This window comes from Anomaloglossus baeobatrachus, chromosome 4, assembly GCF_048569485.1.
Source record: "Anomaloglossus baeobatrachus isolate aAnoBae1 chromosome 4, aAnoBae1.hap1, whole genome shotgun sequence".
NCBI lineage: Eukaryota > Metazoa > Chordata > Amphibia > Anura > Aromobatidae > Anomaloglossus > Anomaloglossus baeobatrachus.
The window spans coordinates 451011701-451031325 of NC_134356.1; the positions used below are offsets into that span (position 1 = coordinate 451011701).

Genomic DNA, 19625 nt, shown 5'->3' on the forward strand with positions numbered 1-19625 from the left:
CCTCCCCATACAGTGGTTCTGCCCCCCACTCTGCCACCACACACACTGACACATACGGTACCGGTACAGCCCCACACGGCACCCACACACATATCGTACCGGTACCGTACACACACACACACACACTGACACATACAGCCCCATACGGCACCCATACACATACCGTACACATACCGTACACACACACACACACACACACACACACACACACACACACACACACACACACACACACAGAGTTTCGGAACTTACCGTTACTTTCCTTCGATCTCCTCTGCGGTGCCGGGCTGACGTATCTGATGCCGGGGACGCTGGACCAATCGGAGCGAGCGCCTGCAGGCGGTGACGTCGCGGCTGATTCGGCCAATCAGCTGCGAGCCGGCTGACTGGCCAATCACAGCTCGAGCTGATGGCCAGCAGGGAGCCTGTGACTTACAGGCTGATCGGCCAATCAGCTGCGAGCAGGAAGAGCGGTGACCCGGGACGCGCCGCAGGCCGGTGAGATATGCGGCCTTACATTACATTACGCCGCGACCACCACCCATAGGCGGCCTTACATTCCCGGGCCCCCGCTACCCTGCCTTACAATCGGGGGGTGCCCTACATTGGCGGACCCCCCCGAAACCCCCACCCTGCCTTACTTTCGGGGGGGTCCTACTTTCGGGGAAACACGGTAGCTTTGTAAAGAAAAAAATGTAGGGTCCCCCCCCTCATTTTTAATAACCAATGCAGGTAAATCAGACAGCTGCGTGCTGTTATTGTAAGGCTGGGAAGGCCCATAGTTATTGGGCCCTTCCCAGTTTAAGAATATCAGATTTGTAAAGAGTCCAATAACCATGACCTTCCCAGCCTGATGATATCAGCTCGCAGCTATCTGCTTTTTACCTTGACTGGGTATCAAAAACAGGGGGACCCTACAATGTTTGTTTATTTATTTGGCTAATACCTGCAAAATAAATCTATCTTTGCACATTTTAAACACACACAAAAAAAACATTAATTTCAGTGTCATGCGTTTTCTTTTTTTTCCCGATATGTGTCACACGGTTGGTCAAAACTGAACGTGCCACTCATGCGTTTTAATTTAAACAAACTTAAGAAGGGGGCCTAAGACAAACTTCAGTTGTTTTGTTCTGTGTTAGTTACATGTCTTAGATTGGTAACTCCAGATTTTATTAAAAATAAACATCGGATCACAAATATCAAGATATCACTTTATTCAGCTTCCTATGACCTTCGTGTCCATATAAGCAACTTAGGCTATGTTCATACTTCCGTTGTTTTGCATCCGTCACAATCAGTTGTGTGACTGATGCAACGGATGCGTTGCAGTTAGTGATACAACTGATGTGACTGATGCTGCAAAACAACAATTCGTTGTTTATTGTTTAACCGGCCGTCGGGTGGCTCAGCTGATTGCTCACGGTAGCCGGCCGCCGGGTGATCAGCTGATTGCTCACGGTAGCCGGCCGCCGGGTGATCAGCTGATTGCTCACGGTAGCTGGCCGCCGGGTGATCAGCTGATTGCTCACGGTAGCCGGGTGATCAGCTGATCGCTCACAGTAGCCGGCCGCCGGGCGATCAGCTGATCGCTCACAGTAGCAGTTTCATCAGCTGATCGTTCACAGCAGCCGGCCGCCGAGAAAGACATTGATTTGAATACCGTATTTTTCGGACTATAAGATGCACTCCCCCCCGCCCCCCCAAATGTTGGGGGAAAGTGGGGGGTGCGTCTTAAGGTCTGAATGTAGGGCTATGGGGAATGGGGGTGGAGCGGGTCAGCAGCGCCTGCCGTGACCACGTGGGCCTGCTCATTACATATGCACGCCCATCATCTCTCAGCGCTGAAGCCGGCGCTGACAGGTGGGCGGGGGATGCGTGCTTACTAAACAGCCGGCCGCATGATCACCCCTGGCAACTACAGCCTGGAGTGATCATGTGCGGCTGTATTCACTGCTCCCCACGCATCATCATCAGCGCGGGGTGCAGTGAATCACTTGCCGTTCCCCCTGCAGCATCGCTCGTCCTCCTGTCTGCCGGCCGCGCTGTGTGGAGACTAGTGGTGCTCACAGCGATGACGTCATCGCTGTGCGCACGTGTCCACACAGCTGCGCCGGCACAGACAAGAGGACATTGTGATGCTGCAGGGATCGTGGCCGGCTCCACACAGCGCTGCCGGTACAAACGGAGGAGCCATGCTGCATGGAGCGAGGAAAGGTGAGTATAAACGTTTATTTATTATTTTTTTTTTGTGTGCCACGGATGCAGGACATATAGACGCAAGATCATCAGTCACAGTCTGCCGCTCATACAAGTCTATGGGAAACAACGGAATCCGCCAAACGGATTGCGTTGTTTCTCAAAGCGGCGGATTGTGAAGGATACTAAATAGTGGAAATGTGAATCTAAAAGGGTGGATCCTACTGACAGATCCCCTTTAAGGCCATATATATACATTGTTACTAGATATTTGTATGGTACTGTATTACAATGTATATGTTTCTACGTGAAAAATATTTCCTTTATCTGAGGGAGCAAGGCACAGTTTGTGTTATGACTTTGTAGTAGTACTGAAATGTAACATACCCATGCAAGTTCTTAGCTGTACATACAGTGGATTTGATCTGCTACAATTAAACAGAAATCCAAATCTGAGTGTGTCACTTAGAGAATTTATGTATATACCCTACTGTATACATGGAGATACGGGGGGAGCTGTGTCTTGCCGGGAGCCCTGCACGCCCTTCAGTTCCGAGAGCCACGATCTCTGGGAGAGTCTGACGTGACATCACAGGAGGTCGGAGGATATTCAGCCACAGATCGTGTGACCAGAAGGGCAGCTCAGGTTACGGAAGAACTTGATTTTTATTTTTTGTTAGTTTTTACCATCAGTGTTTCATGAGTACGTTTTCACTGATCACTATTTTTTTTTTTTTTTTTTTTTTAAACATATATTCTTTATTTATGCGATGGTCTTTACAAAAAAAATCTTGCATGCATTATCCACAATAATAGAGAACAATTGTAGAAAAAAAGAGGTTTTCTATACCGCGCCAATGATCACAAAATGGAGATCAGGATTGATGTGGCTTTATTGTAGCACAGGTCTACGCGTTTCAGGAGCTCTGCTCCCTTCCTCAGGACCATAGAAACAACATCAAATCTCGATTGCGCTTTATTTTCTCCACAGCTCCTCCTCTCAATTATCCACAATAATGGCAGTCTCTTGATGCCACACAATCTGTTCTCTCTGTGGGGCTAGATTCATTCTTTAAAGTTTTTATTGCTCTCTCTGAATCTGGTCTGCCATGTTTTTGAGCACGTCTGATAAAGATCACCGTACCTGGATGGAAGCCAGACCATGTCAAGATATTCCGACAGCTTCATAATAATAAACACTTAATCTGTGTTTGGGTCAGAATTCTGTTTTTTGGGTATTACAACTGCCAACCCGACAGTGTTCAGCGGACAGTAGGTCTAATGATCCTAGCCTAAACGAGTCCTTTTAACAGTCCTGCGATTGAGCAGACTGAAGCCATACTGAAGCAACATCCTGGTTACGCCCCACCCCGGTACTTTAGGTAAAGCCTTTGTCTACATGTACTCCGAAAGTTTATTTTCTGCTTCATCAAACGCAAAGGTCAGAAACTGCATTCTTCTTCCCAGAGAGTCCAAGAATAGCAAGTGTGCTTTTTAAATAGGCGTTTAGTCTACCCCGGCAAAGCTTGACACCCATTTCCCAGAAGATAACTATTTCCAATTAGAATATGGTTGACCCACAAATATTCCATTTATTGTATATATTATAAAAAAAATTTTTTTACAATTTGTTTACCTTACTGTTAAATGAAATGAGTTATGACATTTGCTACCACAGTATGGTGCCACCTGATGCTCCGGGTACAGCCATGTGTGTGCCCCTGTGTGCCGAGCGCTGCTGGTCACCATGCTCAGTATCTACATAATGATATGGACGCTGCACATGGCCCCCTAAGGCCCTAATTCATCTTTGTCTTTACAACTTTTTTTTTTTTTTTGTCTAGTTTTGTGCCTTTTTGTTTGCACCCTATTCATTATTCCATTTGTTCCTTTTTGACGTTTATTTTGTATGTGTCCGCCTGATTTTTTTTTTTTCCCACTTTTGTGGATGAAGTCCAGCAGTTTCAAGTGTTTTCGCCTGATTCATCAACTGCGACTTTTTTAAAAGTGCAAAATTTGGCACAGCTTTGCTCTAGTTCCCCTTTGGTGTTGAGACAGGAAGGAAGCCCATTCTTGAGACTGCACCAAATTCATAAATTGTTTTCACCATTTTGATGTATTTGGGGCCAAAAATGACAACCAATGTCTCAAGACTAGGAGTGCATATCTTGGAAGTCGCACAGCATATATCTTCACTAAACTGGATTCCATGTTACAGATCTGCATGTAAAATAAGAGGGGATTATATTCTCAGCTGCCATAGGGGGACGGGGACAGCTCTTGCTTTGAACCATGCCGTATAGAATAGCGTCACCAGCAGTACAGGGGCTATATAGATGTTTTTATATGCTAGGAACACTAAATGTAAATTAATTTTAAAATAATAATCTTTATTTTATATAGCGCCAACATATTCCGCAGCACTTTACATATATCAGCAACACAGTCCCCATTGGGGCTCACAATCTAAATTCCCTATCTTTGTGTCTTTGGAGTGTGGGATGAAACCAAAGAAACTGGAGGAAACCCATGCAAACACGGGGAGATCATACAAACTCCTTGCAGATGAGTGGGATTTGAACCCAGGACCCCAGCGCTGTAAGACTGTAGTGCTAACCACTGAGTTATCATGCTGCCATCTTTTCTGGATTTTGCTATGGTAATAAACCATAATATCAGTCCTCTAACAGCAGTTCACCAGGGCTTCCAACCGTCCAGAAATTCCCGGACGGGCACTTTTTGCCTTGTCTGTAAGAAATAACCCCCCGAATTTTAAGGTGTCTGTGATTTTGTTTGAGGCTGAAGACCCTTCTACAGTTAATTGCAATTCTCCCTATCTTACAGTTTGCAGGGAATGCAGCTGATGTCTTCATATCAGAATTATGGGCTGTGGACTTTAATCACTTTTGCAATTGTACTGATTTATTATCCATTCCCAATGTGTCCATAAAAATTAGTTTATTTTTTTGATAAGTTGTGTTGTATAAAGCTGTGTGGTTTTCATTGGCTAATGGGTAGGACAAGCTCGGAGATTTTTTTTTTTTTTTTGTTTTTAATTGAAAAATAAAACTTATAAATGAGCCTTAGCTGGTACAACACACACTTTCCCCGGATGCGTACATGTACCCAGCCATTTTATCTATCATGTAAGTTTAGCACATGAAGTCATCACACTGTCGCCCAAGTGAGTAAACATTACATGGAGTGATAAGGTCTTCGGGTAGAGTCTGTACTCTGGCCATAACATTCACATGATATCTGATCTAACAGCTATAAAATAGAAATCTAAAGGCCCTGTCACACACAGAGATAAATCTTTGGCAGATCTGTGGTTGCAGTGAAATTGTGGACAATCAGTGCCAGGTTTGTGGCTGTGTACAAATGGAACAATATGTCCATGATTTCACTGCAACCACAGATCTGCCAAAGATTTATCTCTGTGTGTGACGGGGCCTTAAAACCGATAAGTTTTGTTTTTTGTTTGGTTTTTTTTTTTTTGTTTTTGATCTTTAGTCTTTTTCTAGGCCTGTGCTTTTAATATTTTAATCCCCAAAAATATATTTAATATATTTTGGATGTAATATTTTTAATGCACTAACAAGGTACTAATATCTAACTTCTATTTTATTTTTATTGTAAAATTTACACTGGAAATAACATTCATCATATTTATAGCGGATTATTCTATTATATAACACATTATAATATGGCTGAAATGCACCTCCAGAGGCAAAGATTAAGGCTAGGGCCACACGAGCATATGGCATATGATGCAAGGGCATCGGATGCGTTAGACTAATGACCCCCGACTCCCACTCTGCTGCCAATGTAAGCAGGGTCATGCCACTGTGATCCGATCAGGAGATCGCAGCACAGCTGCAGAAGAGAGGGAGGGATTAATCTCCCTATCTCCTCCATTATGAGCTGATGATATTATCACACTGCACTCTGGTTTCATCTGAGTGCAGTGTGATGTTTCATTCGTACCCATAGACTTGTATGGGTGCGAGTGAATACGGGTCGGATTCCACCCGCAGCATTCTGCAATTTGTTTTCTCTGTCCGATTAGGACTGAGAAAATAATCAAAGAGGTGAATGGCCCCATAGAGTAACATGGGTCTCAGTGGAATGCGATTACTTATTTTTTTTTTTATTGCATTCCACTCAGGCTATTTTACTCGCAGTGTGTCCTTGTCCTAAGGCCTAAGCCACACTGCGAGAAAATCTGTGCGAGTGGAGTGCGATAAAACATGGCATTCCACTCGGACCAATTTTATCCTGTGTGTCAGCGCACATGAGCGATTATTTTCTAAGCCCTAATCGGACCGAGAAAACAATCGCAGCATGCTGCGATTGTAATGCGAGACTCTTTTCTCTCGCACCCATTCAAGGGAATGGGGCGAGAGAAAAATCGCACTGCACTCGTGGTACACCAGTGTACCACGCGTGCAGAGCGAGAATCGCAATAGCCGGCTACGGAGGAGAGAGGGAGATAAATCCCTCCCTCTCCTCCTCCCTGTCGCCCCTCCCCTCCTGAGAGCCGGGCCGCCCCCCACAGCTGAGGTCTGCTCGCACAGTCGGACCGCAGTAGCAGGGATACTCGCATGACACTCTGCTCCTGCTGTGCTGCCAGCGCAAGCCGAGTGTCATGCGAGCATCGCACTAGTGCCCCGTGTGGCCCCAGCCTAATGGTCAACATGGCCACCTTTCCACAGGAAGTCATTTCAGGAAAGAGCTAAAGAAATCTGAGCCTAAATCTTGACTCTCGCTCACACGAGCGTATGAATCGGACGAGTGCAATGAGGGAAAATCTCGCATTGCACTCGGACCAATGTTGGTCAATGAGGCAGATCAGTTAATCAGCTTTTTTTTTCTCATCCAAATTCTGTGTGAGAAAAAAGTCGCAGTATGCTGTGAATGAATGCCGAAATCGTGCAAGACTCGCCAATACAAGTCAGTGGGTGCAAGAAAGAAAAACAGACTCTGACTCGACACCGACCATCCTAGTGACATCCATTTTTTATATCTGCGGATATAGGTTTTAACCATTACAATGGTTCAGGGATTAGTTTTCACTGATGAAAAGACTCCACGCTGGATTTGCTGATAATACATTTTTGCCGTGTGTACATGGCCTAAAGCTGGGTTCACACATAGCGACAGCAGCAACGACGTCGCTGTTACGTCACCATTTTCTGTGACGTAACAGCGACCTTGTAATTCGCTGTTATGATCGCTGTTTAGCGGTCAAACACAGCAGAAGCAGCAGCGATCATAACGACGCTGTGCTACATGTGCAGAGAGCAGGGAGCCGCGCTTAGCGCTGGCTCCTTGCTCTCCTAGCTACAGTACACATCGGGTTAATTACCCAATGTCTACTGCAGCTACATGTGCAGAGAGCAGGGAGCCGCGCACACTGCTTAGCGCTGGCTCCCTGCTCTCCTAGCTACAGTACACATCGGGTTAATTACCCGATGCGTACTGCAGCCACATGTGCACAGAGCAGGAGCCGTCACTGGCAGCTAGGGCGGACACTGGTAACGAAGGTAAATATCGGGTAACCAGGGAAAGGTCTTCCCTTGGTTACCCGATGTTTACCGTGGTTACAGCTTACCGCAGCTGCCAGACGCCGGCTCCTGCTCCCTGCTCGCTTCATTTCGTCGCTCTCTCGCTGTCACACACAGCGATGTGTGCGTCACAGTGGGAGAGCGACGACAAAAAAATGAAGCTGGACATTCAGCAATGACCGGCGACCTCACAGCATGGGCCAGGTCGTTGCTGGATGTCACACACAGCGACAGCGACGGGACGTCGCTGCAACGTCACAGAAAATGGTGACGTAGCAGCGACGTCGTTGTCGCTGTGTGTGACACCACCTTTAGAAGGGTTACTATCCGTTGTAGCTCTCACCTGCGCAGCGCCCCATGTCCGTTTATCGATTAATTTCAACAGTTTGCAGTCGCATACGGCCATTGGTGCGGTGGAGCTCCGTCATGATGAACAATCCTTCACGTTGAAGGGACTAGTTTGGGTTTTGTGGATGGCAGGAAAGTTCTGTATGCCTAAAAGGGGAGCAACTACGACCAAACTATGTAAATGAGGATTAATGCTTATTGCTCTGTTTCTTTATTAATGCTGGGTGCCTTAACGTAATTGAAGTTTAATATCAAAGGAGTTGTCAGACTAAAACTGCAATCGTATATACTGTATTGACGTTTTAGTAAGTAATGTTTTTAATTAATAATCTATACACATGTAAGATCACAGGATACTATTACGTGTTGAATTCAGGTACAGTATGTGCTATATCTCCATTCCACATTGTCACTAGGTCACATGTGAATCATCCAGTGGCAAACCTGTTATAACATGCAGGGAGTGGCCGCACGCTGCAGAACATGCTTTTCTTTTGGTTTACTGACCCTTCCAACCCCTCCCCCCTACTTCAAATATATCACTACTATCATTCTGTATTTTAGGAAATAGTTTGCGGTTTCACTCATTTTCATATATCAACTTCTGTAGCAGGACCAGTATCTCTTTGAAGTATGAATGATATATTGGCATTGTTTTGTATAATTACTCCTATCATTGAATATATACAGTCATATGAAAAAGTTTGGGCACCCCTATTTTAATGTTAACCTTTTTTCTTTATAACAATTTGGGTTTTTGCAACAGCTATTTCAGTTTCATATATCTAATAACTGATGGACTGAGTAATATTTCTGGATTGAAATGAGGTTTATTGTACTAACAGAAAATGTGCAATCCGCATTTAAACAAAATTTGACCGGTGCATAAGTATGGGCATCTCAACATAAAAGTGACATTAATATTTTGTAGATCCTCCTTTTCCAAAAATAACAGCCTCTAGTCGCTTCCTGTAGCTTTTAATGAGTTCCTGGATCCTGGATGAAGGTATATTTGACCATTCCTGTTTACAAAACAATTCCAGTTCAGTTACGTTTGATGGTCACCGAGCATGGACAGCACGCTTCAAATCATCCCACAGATTTTCAATGATATTCAGGTCTGGGGACTGGGATGGCCATTCCAGAACATTGTAATTGTTCCTCTGCCTGAATGCTTGAGTAGATTTGGAGCGGTGTTTTGGATCATTGTCTTGCTGAAATATCCATCCCCTGCGCAAGTTCAACTTCGTCACTGATTCTTCCACATTATTGTCAAAAATCTGCTGATACTGAGTTGAATCCAATGGACCCTCAACTTTAACAAGATTCCCGGTGCCGGCATTGGCCACACAGCCCCAAAGCATGATGGAACCTCCACCAAATTTTACTGTGGGTAGCAAGTGCTTTTCTTGGAATGCTGTGTTTTTTGCCTCCATGCATAACGCCTTTTTGTATGACCAAACAACTCAATCTTTGTTTCTTTATCGTTCCTTCCATGGGAGACCCAGACCATGGGTGTATAGCTAGCGCCTCCGGAGGACACACAAAGCACTACACTCAAATGTGTAGCTCCTCCCTCCGGGCTATATACACCCCCTGGATGACAATCTACCCAGTTCAACGCTTTGTGTTCCAGGAGGATCACACACATTTTCATTTCCTGATATTTTTTATTTTAATTTTTAAAGATTTGGAAGAAAAGCGGGTCCAGTCTGGACTCCCGGCATGTTCCTTCACGCTCCACTCTGCGGGGTGCTGTTAAGGTTGATTTTACTAAGGCTGGAGCCTTCACATGCCGAGCTCCTTCGCATCCTCTGTCGAGGCTCTGTTTGAAGTGGGAGCCATCACGGTCCTCTCTGCTTGCAGAAGACCGGTCTCCATCCGCAGCCCTGTCTGGTCCCTGCTGGAAGGAGCGTTAACCCCCACTCAGGGACATGGCCCTGCGTCTCAAAGCTAAGTATTGAGACGTTTTTTTCAGGGGTCCCGGGCACTTTTATTAGGGGGACAGTATGTGCTTTAGCGTTACTGTTAATTTCGGCCGGTTCTGGGAATTTTCCATGAGAACCGCGCCGACGGTGCCTGCTCGTCGGCCGCACTTTAAAATCTAGGCCCCGGCTTCAGTTTGGGCCTAGTTTCGTTTTCGGCTTCCTATGCATGTTTTGCATACAGCGCCGCCCACCGCCCGACCAGCAGAGGGGAGGGCACTCCTCTCTAGGGAGATGTCCCCTCCCCTGTCTACCTCCCTGTGTCTCTCTGCCCTCTGTGTTTCCCGCTCCTGGGCTTATACACGCCCCCCCTCCTTCTCCCAGCGCCATTTTCTCAGCGTTTCTCACACTGGGAAGCGCTGGAAGCTGCAGCTGCACACTATCTGGAAGGCTGACACTTCACAGGGGAGCGGTGAAATCCGGAGGACACACAGAGAGCAGGGCTGGTAAGCCACAACCCCTGGTTGTGGACTTTTTATTACACTCTCAGGCTTTCTACAGGAGTGTATCTGGCTGCAGAACTTCCTCCACAGCAGCATGTCTGTCACTAGGAGCAAGACTGCAAACATGTATGCTATATGCACTGCTTGTAAGCTAATTCTGCCAGAGCCAAGCACATACCCACATTGTGATACCTGTGCTAATATGGTTGTGTCTCAGCCTGGAGCCTCCGCAGGGGTCCCTCCGGCTGCTCCGGCCCCGGTGGCTGAACCCCCGGCTTGGGTAGCATCTTTTTCACAAGCTCTTTCCAAGTCGTTTGCCGACTCCATGGGGCAGCTGTCCCGGACGCTGCTGTCTATGCATCAGCCTCCCTCTCAGGGTGTCTCTGCGGCTCCGAGCTCTGCAGAGCCCTCAGAGCAGGTCCTAGGACCCCGTCCCCCTAAACTGAGACGCACGGACCCTTCTCCTTCCTCGTCCCACGGCTCTGATTCACAAGCCGAGGTGCAGGGCGAGGAGGATTCACTTGCTGTGGGCTCAGACGCTGCCTCTATGTACCCCATTGACTTGTCTGAGGGTGATGCAACGTCCATTAACTCCGTACTGAACCTCAACCCACAAGAGTCAGAGGAACAACCCTCTCTGGTAGAGGTACACCAGTTTACCTCTCCTAAGAAACCTAGGAGTATGTTTTTTAACCACTCCAGCTTTCAGACCACTGTTAACAAGCCCAGGGCCTGTCCTGACAAACGCTTTCTGAAGCGTAGTTCAGATGACCGTTTTCCTTTTCCACCAGAGGTGGTTAAGGAATGGGCCCAGTCCCCAAAGGTGGACCCTCCGGTGTCCAGAATCTCAGCCCGCACAGTCGTTGCTGTGGCTGACGGCACTTCTCTTAAGGACCCCACTGACCGCCAGGTTGACCTTCTGGCCAAGTCTGTATTTGAGGCGGCAGGAGCCTCCTTCTCCCCGTCTTTTGCGGCAGTATGGGCTCTTAAGGCTATCTCTGCCTCGCTGGCGGAGATTCATTCCCTCTCCAGGGACTCTATTCCTGAGATGGATGCCTTAACTTCTCAAGCTTCGGCTTTTGCATCCTACGCCATGTCTGCCATCCTGGAGGCTTCTCACCGCACGGCAGTGGCCTCCGCTAACTCCCTCGCGATCCGCAGGATCTTGTGGCTTCGGGAGTGGAAAGCGGACGCTTCCTCTAAGAAGTACCTTGCGAGTCTCCCTTTTACTGGGTCCCGGCTGTTTGGGGAACAGCTTGATGACATAATTAAGGAGGCTACTGGCGGGAAGAGTACTTCCTTTCCACAAACTAAAGCCAAGAAACCTGCCCAGGTCAGGAACCAATCGAGGTTTCGTTCCTTTCGTTCCTCTAACTGGTCATCCTCTAAGCCCTCGGCCTCGTCCACTACCGCCAAGGATCGTAAATCCAACTGGCGCGCAAAGCCGCGTCCTCAAAAGACCGGAGGAGCCGCTGCCACCAAGGCAGCCTCCTCGTGACTATCTGGCCGCGCCAGCAAAGTCCTTGGTCGGTGGCAGGCTCTCCCACTTTGGCGACGTGTGGTTGCAACACGTCTCCGATCAGTGGGTGCGGGATATCATCACCCACGGCTACAGGATACCTTTTTCTTCCAGCCCGCCAAACAGATTTTTTCTGTCCACCCCCCCCTGCTCCAAAGCCGCCGCCTTCTCTCAGGCCGTGGCATCCCTGCAGGCCAACGGTGTAATTGTTCCGGTCCCCGCCCGGGAACGGTTCAGCGGTTTCTACTCAAACCTCTTTCTAGTCCCCAAAAAGGACGGTTCCTCCCGACCCATCCTGGATCTCAAGCTTCTCAACAAGCATGTTCAGGTGCGGCACTTTCGCATGGAATCTCTGAGATCGGTCATTGCCTCAATGACCCAGGGAGATTTTCTGGCATCCATCGACATCAGAGATGCCTACCTGCATGGGCCTATTGCGGTCTCACACCAGCGCTGGCTACGCTTTGCAATCGGAGAGGAACACTTCCAGTTCGTGGCTCTTCCCTTTGGCTTAGCCACGGCCCCTCGAGTGTTCACCAAGGTCATGGCAGCAGTGGTTGCGGTCCTGCACCTCCAGGGATTGGCAGTGATTCCTTACCTGGACGACCTTCTAGTCAAGGCCTCATCCAGTGTAGACTGCCAGCGGAGTGTCTCTCTCACTGTCACCACGCTAACTCAGTTCGGGTGGCTTGTCAACCTCCCCAAGTCGACTCTGACCCCGACCCGGGTACTTTTGTACCTAGGGATGCAATTCGAGACTCTGCCGGCACTTGTCAAGTTGCCCTTAGTCAAACAGCAGTCCCTTCGTCTGGCGGTGCGCTCTCTGCTGAGGCACCGCCGTCATTCCATCAGACACCTCATGCAGGTGCTGGGTCAGATGGTGGCGTCCATGGAAGCGGTTCCCTTTGCCCAGTTCCATCTGCGTCCCTTGCAGCTGGACATTCTCCGCTGTTGGGACAAGCGGATCTCTTCCTTGGACAGGCTGGTGGCTCTGTCATCACAGGCCAGGAACTCCCTTCAGTGGTGGCTTCAGCCCCTCTCCCTGTCACAGGGACGTTCCTTCCTGACTCCGTCCTGGGTGATCCTCACCACGGATGCCAGTCTCTCCGGCTGGGGAGCGGTATTTCTCCATCACCGAGCACAGGGCACTTGGACTCCGTCCGAATCAGCCCTCCCGATCAATGTGCTGGAAATCAGAGCTGTGTTTCTAGCTCTCCTGGACTTTCACCACCTATTGGCGGGCAAGCACATTCGGGTTCAGTCGGACAACGCGACAGCGGTTGCCTACATCAATCACCAGGGCGGAACTCACAGCCGTCTGGCGATGTTGGAGGTTCAACGAATCCTCCAGTGGACGGAGGACTCCAAGTCCACCATATCCGCAGTTCACATCCCAGGCGTGGAAAACTGGGAGGCCGATTATCTCAGCCGTCAAACCGTGGACGGCGGCGAGTGGGCCCTGCATCCGTCAGTGTTCAGATCGATCTGCCGCAAGTGGGGCACTCCGGAAGTAGATCTAATGGCTTCCCGGCACAACAACAAGGTTCCGGTTTACGTGGCTCGCTCCCACGATCCTCAAGCCTTCGCAGCAGACGCACTGGTTCAGGATTGGTCTCAGTTCAGTCTGGCCTATGTGTTTCCCCCTCTAGCTCTCTTGCCCAGGGTTCTGCGCAAGATCCGAATGGAGGGCCGTCGAGTCATACTCATTGCTCCGGACTGGCCCAGGCGAGCCTGGTACCCAGATCTGCTCCGCCTGTCCGTAGAGGTGCCGTGGCATCTCCCGGACCGCCCAGACCTTCTCTCTCAAGGTCCGTTCTTCCGCCAGAATTCTGCGGCTCTCAGATTGACGGCGTGGCTCTTGAGTCCTGGATCCTGACGGCTTCAGGCATTCCCTCTGAGGTCATCTCCACCATGACTCAGGCTCGGAAGTCTTCCTCGGCTAAGATTTACCACAGGACTTGGAGAATTTTCCTGTCCTGGTGTCGCTCTTCCGGCCATGCTCCTTGGCCGTTCGCCTTGCCGACCATCCTGTCTTTTCTACAGTCAGGTCTGCAGTTGGGTCTGTCCCTCAATTCCCTTAAGGGACAGGTGTCGGCTTTGTCGGTATTGTTCCAGCGGCGTATCGCCCGACTGGCTCAGGTGCGCACCTTCATGCAGGGCGCATCTCACATCATCCCTCCTTACCGACGGCCCTTGGATCCCTGGGACCTTAATCTGGTCCTCACGGCCTTACAGAAACCCCCTTTTGAGCCTCTCAGGGAAGTTCCTTTGTCTAGACTTTCACAGAAAGTTGTCTTTCTAGTAGCCATAACTTCTCTCAGGAGAGTTTCTGATTTGGCTGCGCTTTCTTCGGAATCCCCCTTTTTGGTGTTTCACCAAGACAAGGTGGTTCTGCGTCAGACTCCGGACTTTCTCCCTAAGGTGGTGTCTTCCTTCCACCTTAACCAGGACATTTCATTGCCCTCTCTTTGTCCGGCCCCTGTGCATCGCTTTGAGAAGGCGTTGCACACCTTGGATTTGGTGCGGGCGCTCCGAATCTATGTGTCTCGCACCGCCGTTTTTCGGCGGTGCACCTCACTTTTTGTGCTAACCACGGGTCAGCGCAAGGGCCTCTCGGCGTCTAAACCGACCCTGGCTCGTTGGGTTAGGTCGGCTATCGCCGATGCCTACCAGTGTTCTCAGGTGCCTCCCCCGCCGGGGATTAAGGCGCACTCGACCAGAGCTGTCGGTGCCTCCTGGGCTTTCAGACACCAGGCTACGGCTCAGCAGGTGTGTCAGGCTGCCACTTGGTCCAGTCTGCACACTTTTTCTAAGCACTACCAAGTGCATGCTCATGCTTCGGCAGATGCGAGCTTGGGCAGACGCATCCTTCAGGCGGCTGTCGCCCATTTGTGAAGTTAGGTTTTGCCTACTTCTCAGTTTAGTTTATTTCCCACCCATGGACTGCTTTGGAACGTCCCATGGTCTGGGTCTCCCATGGAAGGAACGATAAAGAAAAAGAGAATTTTGTTTACTTACCGTAAATTCTTTTTCTTGTAGTTCCGACATGGGAGACCCAGCACCCTCCCTGTTGCCTGTTGGCAGTTTTTGTTCCGTGTGTTTCACGGCTGTTGTTAGTAGACAGAGTTCTGGTTTTGCCGAGTTTTACTCTATCTCTACTTATGGGTGGATGTCCTCCTTCAGCTTTTGCACTGAACTGGGTAGATTGTCATCCAGGGGCTGTATATAGCCCGGAGGGAGGAGCTACACATTTGAGTGTAGTGCTTTGTGTGTCCTCCGGAGGCGCTAGCTATACACCCATGGTCTGGGTCTCCCATGTCGGAACTACAAGAAAAAGAATTTACGGTAAGTAAACAAAATTCTCTTTTTCATCAGTCCACATGACCTTCTTCCAAAATGTAACTGGCTTGTCCAAATGTGCTTTTGCATACCTCAGGCGACTCTGTTTGTGGCGTGCTTGCAGAAACTGCTTCTTTCACATCACTCTCCCATACAGCTTCTCCTTGTGCAACGTGCGCTGTATTGTTGACCGATGCACATTGACACCATCTGCAGCAAGATGATGCTGCAGGTCTTTGGAGGTGGTCTGTGGATTGTCCTTGACTGTTCTCACCATTCTTCTTCTCTGCCTTTCTGATATTTTTCTTGGCCTGCCACTTCTGGGCTTAACAAGAACTGTACCTGTGTTCTTCCATTTCCTTACTATGTTCCTCACAGTGGAAACTGACAGTTTAAATCTCTGAGACAACTTTTTGTATCCTTCCCCTGAACAACTATGTTGAATAATCTTTGTTTTCAGATCATTTGAGAGTTGTTTTGAGGAGCCCATGATGCCACTCTTCATAGGAGATTCACATAGGAGAACAACTTGCAAGTGGCCACCTTAAATACCTTTTCTCATGATTGGATACACCTGCCTATGAAGTTCAAAGCTCAATGAGGTTACAAAACCAATTTAGTGCTTTAGGAAGTCAGTAAAAAGTAGTTAGGAGTGTTCAAATCAAGAAATTGATAAGGGTGCCCATACTTTTCCACCGGTCAAATTTTGTTTAAATGTGGATTGCACATTTTCTGTTAGTACAATAAACCTCATTTCAATCCAGAAATATTACTCAGTCCATCATTTATTTGATATATGAAACTGAAATAGCTGTTGCAAAAACCCAAATTGTTATAAAGAAAAAAGGTTCACATTAATGGGGTGCCCAAACGTTTTCATATGACTGTAAATGTTTGACATCATAATTTGTATACAGATTTAGAGACTTATCACTTAAATTTTTTTTTTTTTGTTAAATACCTGGTAAAAAAAATTCCAAGTCACCCTGATTCTGCTGCTTTCTTCTGTTTTGCACCCCATCATCCATTGTAGAGCCATTCACACTTGTTTGTTCTGGAGCGCACTATGTGAAATCTCTGCTTGCAGTCCAATGGTGCTTTTTCTTTACAGCCTTCTCTGGGATTGTTCACTTTCACCACTCCCTTCCAGCATGCAATACCAATCGATGCAAAGTTGTTGCATAGTTTAAAAACTGACAACAAACGTACAATAGAGAATCACTTAGACATTAAAATGTTAAAAATATTATGATACTGCTCCTATGCAGGTAAATATACCAGTGGCTGCTGTTCCATGTACTGGAATAAAACCAGTAGTAAATGCAATAATGGAAAGGCTATACAGAGAATTCTGCTGCGCTACTTATCAATAAGACATCCAATGGAGATTAGGTGTTTAACAAAGAGCAGTTTTATTATTCTATGCATTTTAGAGTTGACCAAACAGTTTCATCATTGCGGGTTTTTTTTTTCCTGATCAGGTTGCTTCTTCATCTCCGAAACAAGTAAAATAACAAAACTGCTCTTTATTCAACACCTTCATCTCCATTGGATAACTTCTTGACCAGTAGCGCAGTAGAATAATAATTATCATTATTATTATTTTATATACCATTTGTTTTTCTTCTAGGATCCTGCAGTCACACAAATCACCAGCGGCGGCCATGGGAACCTGGAAGAATTCAACCCTTTTTCTGAAAATTCCCGTTTGGTGGGTAATGTTGTTTTAAGCTCCTCATTCACATGCCACAAGGCAGAGGATTGTATTATTATTAGCTGGTTCTCTGCATTCACATTATTATTTTCATGTTAGCAGTGAATTAGCCATTCTTTGTATACAGGGCTCATTTGTCGTGTATATATATACAGTGCCTTGCGAAAGTATTCGGCCCCCTTGAATTTTTCATTCTTTTCCCACATTTCAGGCTTTAAACATAAAGATAAAAAAATTTAATTTTATGGTGAAGAATCAACAACAAGTGGGACACAATTGTGAAGCTGAATGATATTTATTGCTTATTTTAAAATTTTATAAAAAAAACTGAACAGTGGTGCATGCAATATTATTCAGCCCCTTTACTTTCAGTGCAGCAAACTTACTCCAGAAGTTCATTGAGGATCTCTGAATGATCCAATGTTGTCCTAAATGACTGATGATAAATATCCATCTGTGTGTAATGAAGTCTCCGTATAAATGCACCTGCTCTGTGATAGTCTCAGTGTTCTGTTTAAAGCACAGAGAGCATCATGAAGACCAAGGAACACAACAGGCAGGTCCGTGATACTGTTGTGGAGAAGTTTAAGGCTATGTGTGCACGTAGCGTTCTGTCCCTGCAGAAATTTCTGCAGCAATTTGAACAGCACACGTGCGCTTCAAATCGCTGCAGAAAGAGTCCCTAATGAAAAAAACAAAAGCCGATTCCATGCGCTCTAAGTGCAGCCCCTCACATAGACAGAGCGGGGGATGCATGCAGAGCGCATGGAATAAGTGACATGTCACTTCTTACAACGCGTGCTTCGGGCAGCAGCCGAAGCACTGCGCTCTAATACGCCACGTGCGCACTTCTCCTGCATAATCTTCATAGATTATGCTGGGGACGCAGGACGAATGCAGTTACGCTGCAGTGCAAATCGCAGCATAACTGCATGCAAATATGCAACATGCGCACATAGCCTATAGCTGGTTCTGGTTGCAAAAAGATTTCCAAAACTTTAAACATCCCAAGAAGCACTGTGCAAGCGATCATATTTAAATGGAACGAGTATCCTACCACTGCAAATCTACCAAGACCCGGCCGTCCCTCAAAAATGTAATGTCAAACAAGAACTGATCAGAGATGCAGCCAAGAGGCCCATGATCACTCTGGATGAACTGCAGAGATCTACAGCTGAAGTGGGAGAGTCTGTCCATAGGACAACAATCAGTCGTACACTGCAAAAATCTGACCTTTATGGAAGAGTGGCAAAGAGAGAGCCATTTTTCAAAGCTATCCATAAAACGTGTCATGTAAAGTTTGCCACCAGCCACCTGGGAGACACACCAAACATGTGGAAGAAGGTGCTCTGGTGAGATGAAACCAAAATCAAAACTTTTTTGGGCACAATGCCAAACGATATATTTGGCGTAAAAGCAACACAGCTCATCACCCTGAACACAACATCCCCACTGTCAAACATGGTGGCAGCATCATGGTTTGGGCCTGCTTTTCTTCAGCAGTGACAGGGAAGATGGTTAAAATTGATGGGAAGATGGATGGAGCCAAATACAGGACCGTTCTTGAAGAAAACCTGTTGGAGTCTGCAAAAGACTTGAGACTGGGACGGAGATTTGTCTTTCAACAAGACAATGATCCAAAACATAAAGCAAAATCTACAATGGAATGGTTAACAAATAAACATTTCCAGGTGTTAGAATGGCCAAGTCAAAGTCCAGACCTGAATCCAATCGAGAATCTGTGGAAAGAGCTGAAAGGGAACCGGTCATCAGAAATTTGGCTTTCAACCTAAATGTTTCCCCTCTGCAGCTCGTGGGCTGCATTCTAGTAAGGTTTCTATACTTTTTGTGCCCCCTTTAAAACCAAAATAAATACTTTATAAAACTGTACCTTTCGGTTTGAAAATCTTGTAAATTCTCCATGGGGGCGGGGCCGTCTGGTGTCCGTTGCTGTATCTTACGCCGTCCCCCATGCTCCAAATCATCCCTCAGGACGCCGCCCACTGCGCCCGAGGTCTTGTGCACGCCGGGACACCTAGTGACGTGGTCGCAGGCATGAGAGTATGGGCGGCGCTGTGATTGCATCGCAAGTGCCCGCCCATACTCTCGTGCCCGCCCTTTCCCCACTGCCTCCAGCGTTCTGCGCCGGCCCGACGTCACCTTTTTCCCATCGTACCCTGCAGCAGGAAATAGATGGGAGGAGCGGAGCAGGCCACTACAGGAGAAGCAGAGAGGATCTGAGCGACGTACAGAGGGGAGAGCGCACCCACGAGAGTATGGGCGGGCACTTGCGATGCAATCACAGCGCCGCCCATACTCTCATGCCTGCGACCACGTCACTAGGTGTCCCGGCGTGCACGGAACCTCGGGCGCAGTGGGCGGCGTCCTGAGGGATGATTTGGAGCATGGGGGACGGCGTAAGATACAGCAACGGACGCCACACGGCCCGCCCCCATGGATAATTTACAAGATTTTCAAACCGAAAGGTACAGTTTTATAAAGTATTTATTT

At 47.6% G+C, this 19625-nt stretch overlaps 1 protein-coding gene across 1 annotated transcript in view; it reads left to right on the forward strand.

The window, feature by feature from the left end:
* Window positions 1–19625, forward strand: part of SCAMP2 (secretory carrier membrane protein 2) — a 56447-nt gene that overhangs the window by 19676 nt on the left and 17146 nt on the right. Inside the window, exon 2 of the mRNA XM_075345602.1 lies at window positions 17031–17111. Within this exon, the coding sequence (XP_075201717.1) occupies window positions 17031–17111 (81 nt within the window). The remainder of the gene's footprint in view (window positions 1–17030; window positions 17112–19625) is intronic.